General features: G+C 41.9%; 1 protein-coding gene across 1 annotated transcript in view; it reads left to right on the top strand.

Annotated features, from left to right (window-relative positions):
- The first annotated feature begins 3,496 nt into the window (after positions 1–3,496).
- Positions 3,497–16,073, top strand: part of unc5c (unc-5 netrin receptor C) — a 184,326-nt gene continuing 171,749 nt past the window's right edge. Inside the window, 1 exon segment of the mRNA XM_042302190.1 lies at positions 3,497–4,156. Coding sequence (XP_042158124.1) covers positions 4,036–4,156 — 121 coding nt within the window. The 5' untranslated portion in view covers positions 3,497–4,035.

Below are 16,073 nucleotides of genomic sequence, written 5' to 3' on the forward strand. Positions count from 1 at the left end.
CTGGTTGAATCAATGTTGTTTCCACATCATTGTGGAATAGACGTTGAATTGACGTCTGTGCCCAGTGGGCAGTGACTTTTTATTTATGACATTCAAAGTCCAGTTAGAGAGTCCAATGAAAATACTGATTGAAATGATATAAGGGGGCAGAAAATGTGCATTAAAAATGCCTAAATTCTCCCAGCCTCATAACAACATGTGTAGAAGAGCATAAGATTAGCTATAAAACTGCAGATTTTCAACTCTGCTTCATGGCAATATGGGTAGAGTTGCAGGAAATTAGCTTTAAAACAACATTTTATCTCAGGCTCATGAGAAACGTAACGAATGGCACGACATTAGCTATTAACATATTACAGTAACTGTACCACTATGCAAATCACCACACTGAAAGTGATTTAGGATGAAATGGCACTAAACCAGATTTTGATGATCAGAAGTCAATTTGAGGGATGGATGTTTTGGAGCCCTATGCCTCAGTCAACCCGTCTCTCCCATCCCACAAGAGTTCCAAAAGCAATTTCCTGCGTCTCGTAACTCAAACTGAAATGCCAGTGAGATGACAGTGGCCCATTGACATTATTGTACATTCACCTAAAATGGAAGGAAGGTGATGAGAATACCCTGTTTCTCAAATTACATTTAAAAATTGTCATTTTCACTTTTCAATTTTGTGAGGCATAGAGCGGCCGTCAACTTCACATTTCACATTAATCCCAGAAAGTCAAGGTAGTGTACAATTCTGTCACACATACATAATATTTCAGCAGGAGTAAATTTAAAAAAATAAAAAACATTATGTTCTAATGGAAAAAGTATTGCCCTAAATACAATAAAGGCTTTGCCACTTTCTCACTTTGCAAAACAAAGTTATGTCCAAAAAATATTAAATAAGGCAATGGTATGTGTGCATTAGACTCTCCATAGACCTTGATTGAAGTGCAGTGATTTCTGAAAAGTGTTTGGGATGGAATCATGAGCTCCCCAAAGCCTAAAACAATGTGTGCCTGTATAAACTCAACAAACCCCACTTTTACTTGTTTCCAACTTTGCTCTTGCTTTCTGATATAGCCAACCAGGTCATGGTTCATTCATAAAATGTGTTGCCCCTGGAGTACTAAGCAGGATTGATCTGCACCAGTCAGATTGTAGGAGCACTGGGGGACTGGAGGAGTCAGACAAGGGTGTTGTAACTCATTCATGCCCGTCAGCTGGGTAAGGCAGTCGCCATACCCTACCTCAAGACCAAAAATGTCAAAGTAGGCTACAAAAAAGAACACTAAAATCATTCCAATCCCAATTAAAATGCAACGACTGTTTAGCGTATTTGATGGCTTGCTTTAGGACCATGCGGAGCATCGCTCAGAGAGGTTGCCATGCTGCGCGCCTTTCCCTCACTTTAAGAAAGCAGAGAGCAGAGACAGCGCCAAACAGTTTGCTTTGCCGGTCAGCCATTTAGCAAGTGCGCCGATTTGCTTTTAATTTGATGTAGGCATTTGAACTCGGCCCTGTAAGCCTCAAAGCCAGCTTTTTTATGGACCGGTTACTTTCACATTGATGTCGACTTTTGAATTCGACCTCGTTGTGACTGCATAGCATGTTTTATGCATCTATTTCATGTTGCACAGTATGGACCACTACACAAGTCAATTTATGGATAAGGTTGAGTAGTGGTTCACATTGTACATGTCGTTCCACAGACCTCTAAACCTAATATTGCGTTTTTGTTTTGTTTTTGGTGTTCTCCAAATAGCATTTTAGAGTTTGAAAATTGTCTAGAAATGCAGTAAATGAGCTTCAACTTTCAGACCCCCCCAAAAAAAAAAAAAGGTTTAGCTGAACTGACTCCACTGTCCCTCTGTGGTAATTATTGATCAGGTCTTTAGACATGGCTGTATGTTAGTCCTAATGACCGTGTCTAAACGAGAATCAGCAGTGCGACTGTGACGAGAACAAATGCCAGTTAGAGAAAATGTGTTTCTTGATTGAATTTCAACAGTGATTACATTTGCGGTCTTACAGCAGTATAAAGCGATGTTGCCTTATGTTTGCTCAGCAGGCAATATGCTTGCTCAAACATCCTTCACAAAAGATATTGTAATAGACAGATTAAAATGATAGTCACTTTAGGGTAGAACATCAGTGGTAAAAACCTTATATTTCAATTCTGAGCTAATCGATTATAGGCTACTGCTACATAACCAACCATGTTAACCAACATAACCAACAATTTCACTGTCTACAGGCTATTCTTTTCAATATAGCCTTACCTATTTGTTTATATTTTGGTGGAATTTTGGAAGAGGATTCGACTTAAAGCGGCAATCAGGAATTTAAATAATAACAAAGTACTGCTACTGCCACTGTTTCCAAAAAAAAGCTGAGGAATGGGGATGGAGAAATATAACCACTCTCAAATTCATAGATAGCTATGGATGCAAGGACTGACCATCCATGATATCACAATTATAGTTTTAAACATGTTTTTAGGCTGTACAGTGTATGTTTACATTTACTTTGTTTACAAACATAGGAGTGAAACAAGCTTATACTTTGGGTTCTGATGGGGTACTACAGTTGAACTAAGCTCATGAGGCATTTATAAGTTATATTCTTCAAGAATCAATGGGCACATATTATCATGAATTTACATAAGTCCAAGAATGGATGTAGCAACTGCTGATTGCTCATTTTGACCATCATAGCAAGGGAAATAATTGATGGTAGACTAATGCTTATCAGAAGCGACTTCACCATTCATTTCCTGGATTCAGGTTCATTCAAACATCATTTTAAGCTTTGTTTTAATATTGACAGTTACAGCTGATTTCGGGATTCGTTCTCCTTAAATATTTGTGAACTGATGTATTCGTTTTCGTCTCTGAATTGTTTAATCAAACTTTTCGCTGCCAGCTCCTGATATCAGGGCATAACAACTCCAATCTGTCTCCTGAATTAGCCTAGTGCGCACAGCTATATCCTGTCTCGAGCTTGTTTTTTTTTTTACCTTGTTTTCCCTGGCTAAACTAGCTGGCTAGCTAAGCTATGCTAGTTTTCATCCTCATTCCCAAACTTCATAAATACTACACCCTCAAATTCAAAAGTCCTTTGCTAGTTATACAATCATGTAACTAAGAAATTACCTGGAAAGAAACTTGAAAATTATTTAGTGTTTTTTGAATAGCCATGACTGGTTCAAGGTCTCTTCGGCATCATTGCCAACTGTGATAACAGGCAGCCTCTACCCACTTTGTTTGATGGGATATGTAGTGGTTTTGCCAACACAGCCAGATATGTCCACAGTCTTGTATCCATAACCTAAAAAAAAAAAAACGACTCTACATAGCGTCAATTGCTACTATGAATGGCCAAATTACTTCCGGATATGGAGCTTCTCCTCCTCACCACTTTATACTCGATAAATAACATCCATTCCGAGGCTCCAAGCCGGGTTTTGATATGGCCGCCACAGACAGGAGTCGGTCGTTGTTGGATTGGTTGAAGTAGCATGGTACAGAGACGGAGCCTTGTCCGATTCAATTCCATCAGTAGAGCGCTAGGCGCGGTACTGAGGTTGTATACTGTCGCTAGACAGAGTGCGGAGCGTGGTAGCGGCAGTTACGGAGGACTTTTGTGAATTTTCTGATTCGGAACATGAACTTCATATCAACCAGACATCGGCCCAGGTAGTCAGCTAGACACGTTAAGCATTAAAAGTGAACAGAGCAAACGGTAATTGCAAAGGTTTTCATGCATACCTTCAAATGACTGAGGGCGGTGCTTCTCATAAGACAATTTAATATCTGTCATATTTCAAAACTGTTTCGCTGAAGTCCTGGAATTTGTTCATTCTCTGAAGTCCTGGAATTTGTTCATTCTCTATCCATCCCCCCCCTTTTTTTACCTTCCCCTTCTATTCGTCAAGTGTGAGACTCCTAAAGATTTCAATTGCAGCTGCTGCAAGGCAGTAGGTCTTTGAAACAGCATTTGATAGCCACTGGACTTGCCTCATCGCGGAGTTTTTGACTCCTCATCATGGGGTATAGTGTACAAACTGCAAGAAGTGGAAGAAGAGGAGTCACAGGATACTTACTGCAGATGATCACCATATCTTTCGTTTTGCTAATTGCCCTCGTGGATATCGGAGCTGCTCAAGGTAAGCGATCGAATTCATACCTGCATGCAGAAAAAAGCTCCAGCGCTCGAGTGTTTTGCGGATGGCCAAAGTCGAAGATTTGTGCTGGATTTTTGCAACAACAGAAAATCATAGTTCGCTGACACCGTAAATGAATAGCATAGACTTGTCCATTTCTGCCCAACAAAATAGAAGAATCCCAGAGTCGCATACCTTATAGAGTGAAAAATATAGTCACAGCTGTACTATGGTGCGCTCTGGGATATTTACACAGTTAATTACTGTTTCTTCCATATCGACTACTGGAATGTGGTGGATATCGACGTTTTTCAAACGTGTTTATTACCTAAGTGTAAGGCTATGCGTTAAAAGGACACAACTTCAATAAAGCCTTTGCTTGGTGTAAAACAGACCTGACCATAGCCATTTTTGCTCAATTTTAAGATACTTTTAATCGTTTTTTTGTTGTTATATAAACGAACGATTAGCAAGCTACACCTGAGTCATCGTAGTCACAATATGTTTCTTTAGACTATCCCTCTCTCTCGCGCGCTGCACACACACACACACACACACACACACACAAACACGCAGTTGACTTCAACTTTGCGTGCGGATCAAAGTGCGCGGGATGTCTTATATCGAGACATAAAAGAAATAATCTTCTCCGGCATTTTACATAGTAGCCTAGGCCTTAAACAGCAATTGAAAATATTTCGTTTAAGGAACGTTGACTCTAACCCTATCAGCAAAATTCAATAACTGCCCGTGGAGGCTTAATTATATTTCATCATACTCCTAAGGGGCAGTTCGAAATTTACTGGTCCAACTTAAGGTGTCAAAAGAACTGCACCTGTCTCCCCAACATTTAAAATAAACTGCACCCCCCTCGTAGAGTTAACTCAAAATCATGTTTAATACCACAAATAACAATAACTATAGCGACCCGGTGTTAATAAACGTGGATATAGACTTTCCCACTTCAGCATGATTTTGTGGTGCAGGCGATGCTACTCAGGGCTACAGGCCAGAAGGTTGAGGGTTCTCACCGACCACCACAGACAAGCTCACTCTCCCTGCCTGTTTCATTACACTACAATCAGAGCCGGCTGCAGACAATGATCAGCTAGGGGGAAATCAGATTTTCAAAATTTTTTATGCCATATTTATAATTATATAAAATATATACACCACATTTGTGCACCACACAACCAACAAACAAACCAATATCATGGTTTGTGTTTTCAACACAACAATAAATAGACTATGACAATCTGGACAAACAGAAAATACATCCCTTCCTACCTTGTAGGTTTACCCAGTATCCAAATGTCATTCAACTTTTTGGTGTTTGGTGTTTCATCAAATGGCACAGTTTGGATTGATTGGTTTTATTTTTCAGTTAAAAAAATGCATATATTTACACACAGTACAAATATTTTTACAAGTAACTGGGATTGCACTATAAAGTCGGGAAATTATTTCCATTGTGGTCCCTTTTTTTTTGTACATAAATACAGTGCCTTCAGAAAGTATTCACACCCCTCAATTTTTTTGACATTTTGTTGTGTTACTGCTTGAATAAAAAAATGGATTACATTTAGATGTTTTGTCACTGACCGACACACAATAAATACCCCATAATGTCAGTGGAATAATGTTTTTAGACATTTTTACAAATTTACTAAAAATGAAACGCTGAAATGTCTTGAGTCAATAAGTATTCAACCCCTTTGTTATGGCAAGCATAAATATGTTCAGGAGTAAAAATGTCCTTAACAAATCACCTAATAAGTTGCATGGACTCATTCTGTGTGCAATAATAGTGTTTAACATTATTTTTGAATGACTACCACATCTCTGTACCCCACACATACAATTATCTGTACGGTCCCTCAGTTGAGCAGTGAATTTCAAGCACAGATTCAACCACAAAGACCTGGGAGGTTTTCCAATGCCTCACAAAGAAGGGCACCTATTGGTAGATGGGTAAACGTTTAAAAGGCAGACATTGAATATCCCTTTGAGCATGGTGACGTTATTAATTACCATTTGGATGGTGTATCAATACACCCAGTCACTACAAAGACACAGGCGTCCTTCCTATCTCAGTTCCCGGAGAGGACAGAAACCGCTCAGGGATTTCACCATGAGACCAATGGTGACTTTAAAAACAGTTAGAGTTTAATGGCCGTGATAGGAGAAAACTGAGGCTTGATCAACAACATTGTAGTTACTCCACAATACTAACCTAATTGACCGTTTGAAAAGAAGGAAAGAATAACAAATATTCCATAACATGCATCCTGTTTGCAACAAGTCCTGAATACAAAGTGTTATGTTTGAGGCAAATCCAATAATACAACACAATGCTGGATACCACTGTCCATATTTTCAAGCATAGTGCAGCATGTTATGGGTACATTTGTAATCGTTAAGATCTGGGGAGTTTTCAGGATAAAAAAATAAACGGAAGGGAGCTAAGCACAGGCAAAATCCCAGAGGAAAACTTTGCTCAGTCTGTTTTCCACCAGACACTGGGAGATGAATTCACCTTTCAGCAGGATAATAACCTACAACACAAGGACAAATCTACACTGGAGTTGCTTACCAAGAAGACAGTGAATGTGCCTGAGTGGCGAGTTACAGTTTGGATTTGAATACTTATGTAAATTAGATATTTAAAAAACAAACAAAAAAAAACATGTTTTCACCTTATTATTATGGGGTATTGTGTGTAGATGAGAAAACAAAAAATCTATTGAATCAATTTTGAATTCAGGCTGTAACACAAAAAGTTGAATGAAGGGGTATGAAGTCACATAGTCAGGCTTACCCAGTAGTGACGTTTTGATAACTGTGCAAATCTCTCTAGGAAAAGGTGACTTTAATCAATATATTGGCCTGTATTTACTCCCCCAAAATGAAATGCTAATTAGCTGCTAAAGAACTACAAATGCCATGATGATCTGGTTGAGACAGTCAAATCGAGGCAAAGGTAAGAATCTCTGGATTAACTATCACACATTAGCTAAATGTGGTAATTAATAAATTGGCAACATTTCTTGAAATGGACAATTCTGTGAACTGTGTTGTGCAGGTTTTAAATTGACACAATACCTGTTAGCAAAGGTGTCAGCTAGCAATGAGGTGCAGGAGCTTGCAGGGGATTGTAGTTTTGCATGTCTACTTTGATGCTAATTAGCATTTTTGAGTCTGAGACTAAGTAGAGCCGAATATATTGATAAAAGTCACCATGTCCGAGAGAGATTAACATGGTTATGAAAACGTCATGCCAGGGTAAGCCTACACGAAGCACAGCGCTTATTTTAAGTGTTTCTAAAATCCCATGTGGGGAAAAATGAACGGTGGAAAAACGATTGTAACCATTTCCCTGTTTTACTGCTAGGTTTTATGGGTATTATGACACCTCCAATGTGGGGCTCTATTACATAGATAGACAGATTACAGAGAAGCTGACAAAAAACTGCTCGACCTCCAGATGAGTATGAGAGGGGAGTTTAAGTACAATTCTTGTTTTGCTTGGTCTTTAGATGTTTGGGGCTGCTGGTGGACCATGATGTGTAGGCATTATCAATGAAACTGGACTAGCCCACCTTCCAGAGTCTTTAGGGTGTCTGTAGCTAGGTTTCCATTCAATTGGCAACAGATTTTCATGTGAATGTTTAAAAAAAAATCTCATCAGAGTTGTTTCCATCAAATTGACTCGTTGAGGATAAAAGTCTGGGCATAAATACATCGTGCACATAAAAAATGTATTTTGGTATTAAATTCCCATACCGAATAAAAAAAATACAAGTTAAATTAGTTTCCATGGTATTTTCAACTCTAGGCCTGCTGATGCTTTTGTCACAAAAAAATGTTGCGTAGGTATAGGGAATGTACCCACTCTGGTGTTGACATTGGCGTTCTAGCCAACAGCGGCAGATACAGTGCGGGTAGAGCCTACTGCATGACGAATGCAATATTATTTTATTTGTCAAACGGCAGAATACATACATCACCAGAACAAGACCCTCAATATTTATTGGAAAGGAGCATCACGATGACCGTGCACGTTTACCACCCCATGAAGTCCCTCATAACTTATTTCCTATGTAGCCTAATAAACTCCATGCTTTCCCATGATGACATAAACAGATAAATGATCCGACATGTATACATACTTTGCTCCCTTAAAAAGGTTGGATGGAAACCTGGTTAACGTCAAGTCATTTTGAGGACACTGGAATTATATTTGATGTATCTGAATAACTGGGCCTTGTTGGGAGCATATGAAGCCACATTGCTTTAGGACGACTAGGGAGAATGATGATCTGCAACAGACAGCGCATCTCAGTATCAAAAGTAAAAATACAGCCCTTTCTAGGCCTTCTAAAACTGTTGAGTGTAGACCCACAACTGATCCAAATGGAATAAAACATTCAAATCACAGGGCTTTTGCGCCGTTATTCAAATGACATTTTCCCTGCAGCCTGGAGTAGAATTTTGTACTCCCTTGAAAACAATAATGCAACTATTCATTGCAATGTGGCGTTGTCGGCTAGTCTATGCATTATGTTGTCCCTGAACAAGATCAATAGAGGAGCTGTTTGAGCTGTGCGTCTCACGTCTTCACTGCTCTTTCATGCTCCATGATGCACCTGGCCACACTGATTTGATGTGTGGAACGATTGCTAGTCAGCCTATTGCAGATCTGGACAAACAATCCACCTAGCACTATTGTCACTATGACTGGTGGACAGAGGGCGGGATAGACAGACTGGACTATATTAACCTGGGGTATAGTACAAGCTAGTGCAGGAAAGCGTAGTGCAAAAGGGAAGTACCAAAACACCTTGATATAAGGGAGGTACATACAAGCAGATGAGGACATTTAGCTAGGATGGAAGACATTATATAGTAAAACCTGCAAACGTAAACCAGGAACAAAACGCATTACCCTCCCCTGTGCCCAATAAAAAAAATCACACACAACCCTCCCCAAAACAAAACTAAACGTTCGACAACCCCCCGGTAAATATTCTGTCCTTTATATCAGCTTTTTGCAACTATGAGTTAGATCAATCTCAGCGTTGGATTTTAATGCACTCATAGACTTTCATAATGAGGTATAGTTGTCGCCTGTTGTTGTGGATTTTCATCGCCTTTCATTTTCCTCTTCCTTCCATTATTCCCTCTTTCTTCCATCTCTCACACTTGTTGAAAGGATGGTAAAGTTCAGGGTCATAGGCCACTGCCTCATCCATCAGGAGAGTTGCTCTTCTCACATCTGTTGTCCTTGGATATTCACCTGCAGCTGTCTGAGCAGTGGTAGGCCCACAACGCTGAGGCTAGAGTCATTGGTCAACAATAGTAATGGAAGGCTTTATTGGTTACATACAGCATAACGTTTCAATGGTTGAATGTTATTAATTCCAGATGGTTCTGATTTTTGTTTTGTTGAGGCTTGTATCCTTCTTCATTATTTTCCTGCATGCTGCCATTTCAAATAGCAGTCAAATCTCAAATAGCATGCAGAGAGCTTCGAACACCAAAACCCATTTACCAAATCCATTCCCAACTGAGCTGGATTGTCTGTCAAACAAAAAAAAAGGCAAAAAACCATCCCCTAGGGTGTGCTGAATGTGCATCCCTGTGTGTGTGTTTTTTTCTCCGGAGGCAGGTGGGTGGCCTCTTTCTTACCATAGATGCATTGTGAATATCCCAAACACAAACGCACACATAATGTAACAATGGAAGTAATGGTGTGAGGATTTTTCACATTTTCTATGTCAGAACTAAGGGCTCTATTAACACGGAACCAGCTGGAGGAGGAAAGAATGTTTTCCCAACAGTTTAACGAGTAATTTGGAAGTCACGCTTTCGCCCTTCATGCTCTGGATCAGTCCAAGAGTCCCCTGCAATCTCAAATTGCAGCCCTAAAACCATAATTTCAGATGATCCATACAGGGAAAAGGGTCTGTCAGCAACCCAATTCAGTCTGTCCTGGCCCCAACCCCTGCCCCAGCTCCCAGCCATAGATCCTGCCCCAGCTCTCAGTCCCGGGCCCCAGCCTCAGCCACAGCATCACAGTGATTCCTACATAGTTAATGAGGAATGAGAAAAACGGAGGAGGAAAAACAGCTCTGGTTTCTAAAGGGCAGGGCTGGGATGACATAATGGCCATTCCAGAACCCCGGAGAGGGTCGTGTCGTTGACTGGAGTGGGAACACGAACCAGGTCGTTCCCTGTCCATTAAGAAGTCGATAAGCCTGGAGAACATTGTTTGGGGGTAATTAATGGCCCTGCCTTCTTTGTGCACTGATGAGCTGCCTGTGCAAATTCCACTGGAGAGTCTCTTCAGCTCAAAAGGACTCACCCGGTTGGTGATTAGTGTCTCACTTACCCGGCAACCGACTTTTCTATTTTTAATGTAATAAAAAAATAAAAAATTACCCCCATTTTTCTCCCCAATTTCAACCTGTCTCATCGCTGCAACTCCTCAACGGGCTCGGGAGTTAAAGGTTGAGTCGTGCATCCTCCGAAACATGACCCGCCAAACCGTGCTTCTTAACACCCGCCCGCTTAACCAGGAAGCCAACCTCACCAATGTGTCGGATGAAACTGTTCAACTGACGACCGGAGTCAGCCTGCAGGTGCCCGGCCCGCCACAAGGAGTCACTAGATTGCGATGAGCCAACTAAAGCCACTCCGGCCAAACCCTCACCAATTGTGCGCCACCCTATGGGACTCCTGATCAAAGCCGGTTGTGACACAGATAGTATGAGACGGACTCTCGGCATGGTAGCTCCTCATGGTGAATTTAAACAGGCTCTGCTTCTTATTAGTCTATGTTTGAACTTGTACTCTTGACAAGGTAATCCACCTAGCTTGTTTCCAGCAGAGAGAGAGAGAAAGAGAGAGAGAGTAGGATAGCTGTCTAGCTATCAGGGAACGGGGGTTAAAGAAGATAGCTTTTTAACCTACCGAACTCTTTACAAAGCAGGAATTGAAATATGGGGTTAGCCAGCCAGCAGCCAAATGCTTTCCAATTCAGGGACAGTAGCTTGATTGGCATTCTTGAAGAAGGGGCAGGCGTCCACACCATCATCCATTCACACAGCAGGGTGTGCAGTGTGTGTGTGTGTGTGTGTGTGTGTGTGTGTGTGTGTGTGTGTGGTGTGTGTGTGTGTGTGTGTGTGTGTGTGTGTGTGTGTGTGTGTGCGTATTTAGGAGCAGACCTGGGCTCTGTGACTGTCTGAATATGCAGATGAGCTAAGGATGAGAGAGAAGAGGCAGTGGAAGAGAAGGTTTATCTTTGATCGTTCTCCAAACAGTGCATATCTAAATCAATGTCTAAGCCTACTTCAAATACATCCCAGCCAATACACCCACCCTGCTGTCACTCCGGTATGGAATGACACAATATATTGAACTAAAAGTCAAATCTGTTAACAAGATTTAAGTACATTTTTACTTAAATGACAGGCCTATTTGATACATGAGATAAGCTGTTTCATAATGAAGACCAGTGTGATGCCAACTAAGCCTCTCTGTCATCTTCAGAAACTGCAGCTTCAGACACTGTGCAGAGGCAAACCCAATCTAACCAAACCCAACCTAGGGAGTCTGTGGACACAGCCATTAGCCACTTTTTCTAAACTTTCCTCCTTATACTTCATACTACACCCCCCCAGTGCTCTCTCTCCCTCTATCCTCTCTCTCTCTCTCTCTTTGAACAATAAAAAATATTGTTCAAACAACCAGACAGTATAAGAGTTTGTTATTTTTTTAAGTGAAGGGAAACTTAGGATGGAAATGTAACCACATTCGCAGAGGCACACACACACAACGTGCTTACACACACACACACACACACTCTCACACTCGTATTTCGAGATTGATCACAGTGTGTTTAAAAAAACGGGGTAAGTGAGAATGTTGTTGCTATCATTATTACTCTAAACGTTTCCCCAATTGCCTGACAACTATGGTCCCAGCCGAGCTGCTAAGGTTACAGCCACTGCAGTCATTTCACAAATGCCGTCTGCACGCACAATGAGCACATTGTACCTGTGGAGGAATGCTAGCGAATTATCTAGCGCTAAGACCTTTTGGCAATGCCCAGAAGGTGACAAGATTATGCAGTTAATGCTTTCAGGCCCATATTTCATTGAGGGAAAGTGAGACTCAGTAACATATGCAACCTAGCTGATGGCAAAGGGCAACAACCAACGCTGTGTATGTCATCAGAAATGGCCTTCTGGAGCCTTTTCCTCAGGCGGATGATGTCAGAAAAACATGGTGTTTGTTGGCTCTACTCCAGATGGAGTGTGAGTGGGGTTTAGGGTGATAATTACTGTGAAAAGAGGCTGCTGAGTTTGTGTCCCCACACCTGACATCACTTTCTATTTTTGTTGAAGGGAAAGGGTATATATATGACTGTTATTGGGCCTGATGTGTGTGCAGCAGTGCTGTTGAATCCGGATATCTCCAGCTGTGCGGATACGGCTAGATACTGTATCATGGGCACAATAACGACTCACAACATCCTCTGTCATCTGCCTTATTCTCTGAGATACAAAATAAAGGAGAGGCGGAGGCAGAGAGCAGAGAGATACAGTAGAGAGGAGAGAGGAAAGGCAGACTGGAGAGGGTGAGAGTCAAAGAGGACAGGGAGTCGAGAGGGAGAGAGCGACGACGAGAGGGAGAGATACGAGGAGGAGATGACGGGGTTAGAGAGAAGATGAGAGGAAAGTGTCATTAATCACCCTGCAGTGTGACACTCTAAACTACAGGGGAGCGTCACAGTGCAAGATTCACTTCTATTAGCAGTGCATTAGCAGGGCCCAGCACAAGTAGCAGCCCTTGACAAGCAGGCCTGTGCCAGAACGGCTGACCTCTGTTTCAGCACAACGGATACTCCTCTTCAATACCACCCAGAGAGCAGAAAGCCTCCCATTCACATCACATACACACAGCTGAAGTGTTGTGCATAATGTGTGCCTGTGTGTGTGCCTGTGTGCTTGTGTGTGCCTGTGTGTGGGTGTGTGCCTGTGTGTGTGCGTGCGCCTTTGATTTCACCAGAGCTCAGTGTTTGGAGTGACACTGCGTTAGAGAGCTCAATGTTTGGAGTGACACAGTGTGTTAGGGAGCTCAGTATTTGGAGTGACACAGTGTGTTAGAGAGCTCAGTGTTTGGAGTGACACAGTGTGTTAGAGAGCTCAGTGTTTGGAGTGACACAGTGCATTAGAGAGCTCAGTGTTTGGAGTGACACAGTGCGTTAGAGAGCTCAGTGTTTGGAGTGACACAGTGCATTAGAGAGCTCAGTGTTTGGAGTGACACAGTGCATTGGAGAGCTCAGTGAGCGAACACTCTGTCCAACTGCTATTGCCTGAGTACTGTGTCCCATTTTGCCTTTTGACTACATGTAGTCACTGACAAAAATGGTTATTAAAAAAAGAGCTCCTGTACTTAATCAACCGTGCTACCAGCTTTGATAAGGGATGATGACTGTTATGATCATGTTTAAGGTTACCTGTGCTGTCACCTCTGTTTTGGAGTGAATACCAAATCATGGCTCTCCCAATCTGAGGTGGTTGGTGGCTGCTAACATTCTCAGTAATTTCACATTCAGAGGGTGAATCAGCGAACACTACAGTGGATATACTGAAGGATCCCAGGCAAGGAGAGGAGAGGTGGTGCAAGGGTACACTACAGCCCCCACTCCACACGGAGAGGCACATTATTATCAGAGGGGAGAGAAATGGAGGATCAGAGGGACAGAGGGAAAGGGAGAGACAGGGAGAAGGAGAGAAAAAGAGAGCGAGGGAGAAGTGATTTCCAGTTAAGTGGCCCTTCTCATGCCATTTTAAGCAGAGACTGACAGGGCACATCTTGAGCGAATACAAATACACACTCTATCCTCTGCCCTTTAATTTGGCTTTTGTTCTCCCTGTGGGCCCACTGGGGTGCAACCACAAATACCCTGTTGCTTTTCCATCTTTCCATGCCCTTAACAGGAGAGCAGCCAGGGGACAGGACAGGTCAAATACAGGATTTTATGTGATCTTAGGTGTGCTTTCAATGTTTGTTGCTACAGAATTGGATGTTTTTTGTGTTATGTGACTAGCCATCTAAATCTGTATGTGCTTAATCCAAGCCTTTTGTAATTCATTGTCATGCCGTAAGCTACATGTTTGGCATTGCAACGAGCACAACTGAGCACAGATCTGCTACATAGCTGAGTTAACATGACATGGGGGGATGGTTTGTAACTCTTTTGCTATTAAAGGGATATTTTTTTCAATCTACATCCCCAGAGTCGGATGCACACACTTTTTACCTCTATGTGTGCATTTTTGACATAAGTTTCTAGCTAGCGCGAGCGCAATTGCTAACTAGTGTTAGCGCAATGACTTAGCATTGGCTCGCGAAACTACCTCTAACTTCCTTCATACTGGACACAGAGACATTAAAATGGTATCCACGAGTTCATCTGACTCTGGGGAAGTAGATATATGGCCTCGTTGCCAACATACCCAAGTACGCTTTTAACATTTGCAGATTGTTGTTTATGAGTTGACTGACAGGGAATTTGGAATATACAATAGATTCAACCCAAACACTCATACTCCAACGCACACTATGGAAAGCACTGTACCTGTATGTTTAAAACAGTTCTTGAGCCACTGTGTAACTCACCTGGTGAAATACCCCTTTCTGCCTACTACAACTGACATCAACAATAAGAGGACACGCAATCAAACTGATATCCTCTCCTTTTGCTATGCATGTTAGTCTTCCTTTAAAAAGAAGAGGATTAGGACACAAAATAGGCGGAGTAAGAGTGGAGGGATTTGGGACTGAATTGGAATGCTGCTGGCACACGGATGTTACACACTGGCAGACACTATAAAAAGCCCCAAAGTGCTGATGAGCACCAAACAGTCATATGGCTGTTATTTCCCTGCTGTTCCTTTAATGGTGTTCCTTTCAGACTCCTGGCGCTGCCTCGTCCCAGCAGGTACACTACAGTAGGCTATAGTACTGTACAGAGCTAGAGGAGGTAGGTGAATAAAAACGGACACTGTGTGCCGTGTCATACTTGCGATGCACCTCAGACCCCCGAGCTCCACAGGATACAGAATCTAAGCCTGCAGTGGGCATACTGCTTCTTTTTTTCCCCCCTTTTAAAAAAAAACAAACATTTGAGAAAACTACATCGCCGTCTTTCTGTGGAAAGTCGTTAGAAAGTCATCCTAAAGTCATGCAGTTCAGATGACAAAGACCTGGGTGTAGCTCCCAGTAGCAGCAGCAGGAAGTGGCTGGTCTGAGCTGATGGGTGTGTTGACTATTCCAACACCACCACCAACACCACCACACAGTATGGAGCAGAGCAGGCATCATCTGGGTCCTAGTGTACTGTACTCAACCGCTATGGAAATCATGCCTCTTCAGAGAGCTCCTATCTGTGCCTATGTGCCGTCTATGATTGACAAAGCTAAACCTTTAATCCGGTCACCTGATGTCTTCTTGTGCAGACAGCTAAAGCTTGCTGTTTTCCCTGTGGAACACTAGGAGAAGAACATAACTCAATCAAATGTTAGGACCCCTCAAAGAATTGAAACAGCATTAATCCATGATAGAAACCATGTGTCTTCCTGCCTGATATTTTGTTAAGCTTAAAAACTCAGATACGGAAGATGTCGTAAACTTGGACATATAATTATATTTGTACGGTGATAAAATCGTCACGCCCCATCAGCACGTTATTTCCTGAGTTGTCTGGGCCTTATCCTTTTCAATTGTAGGGACATTCACCTGGCATGGGTCTTGGTAGTGCTGTGGTGTATGTACGCTGAACAAAAATATAAAACGCATCATGTAAAGTGTTGGTTTCATGAGCTGAAATAAAAGATTCTCAAAAATATGA

This window comes from Oncorhynchus tshawytscha, linkage group LG20, assembly GCF_018296145.1.
Source record: "Oncorhynchus tshawytscha isolate Ot180627B linkage group LG20, Otsh_v2.0, whole genome shotgun sequence".
Classification (NCBI taxonomy): domain Eukaryota; kingdom Metazoa; phylum Chordata; class Actinopteri; order Salmoniformes; family Salmonidae; genus Oncorhynchus; species Oncorhynchus tshawytscha.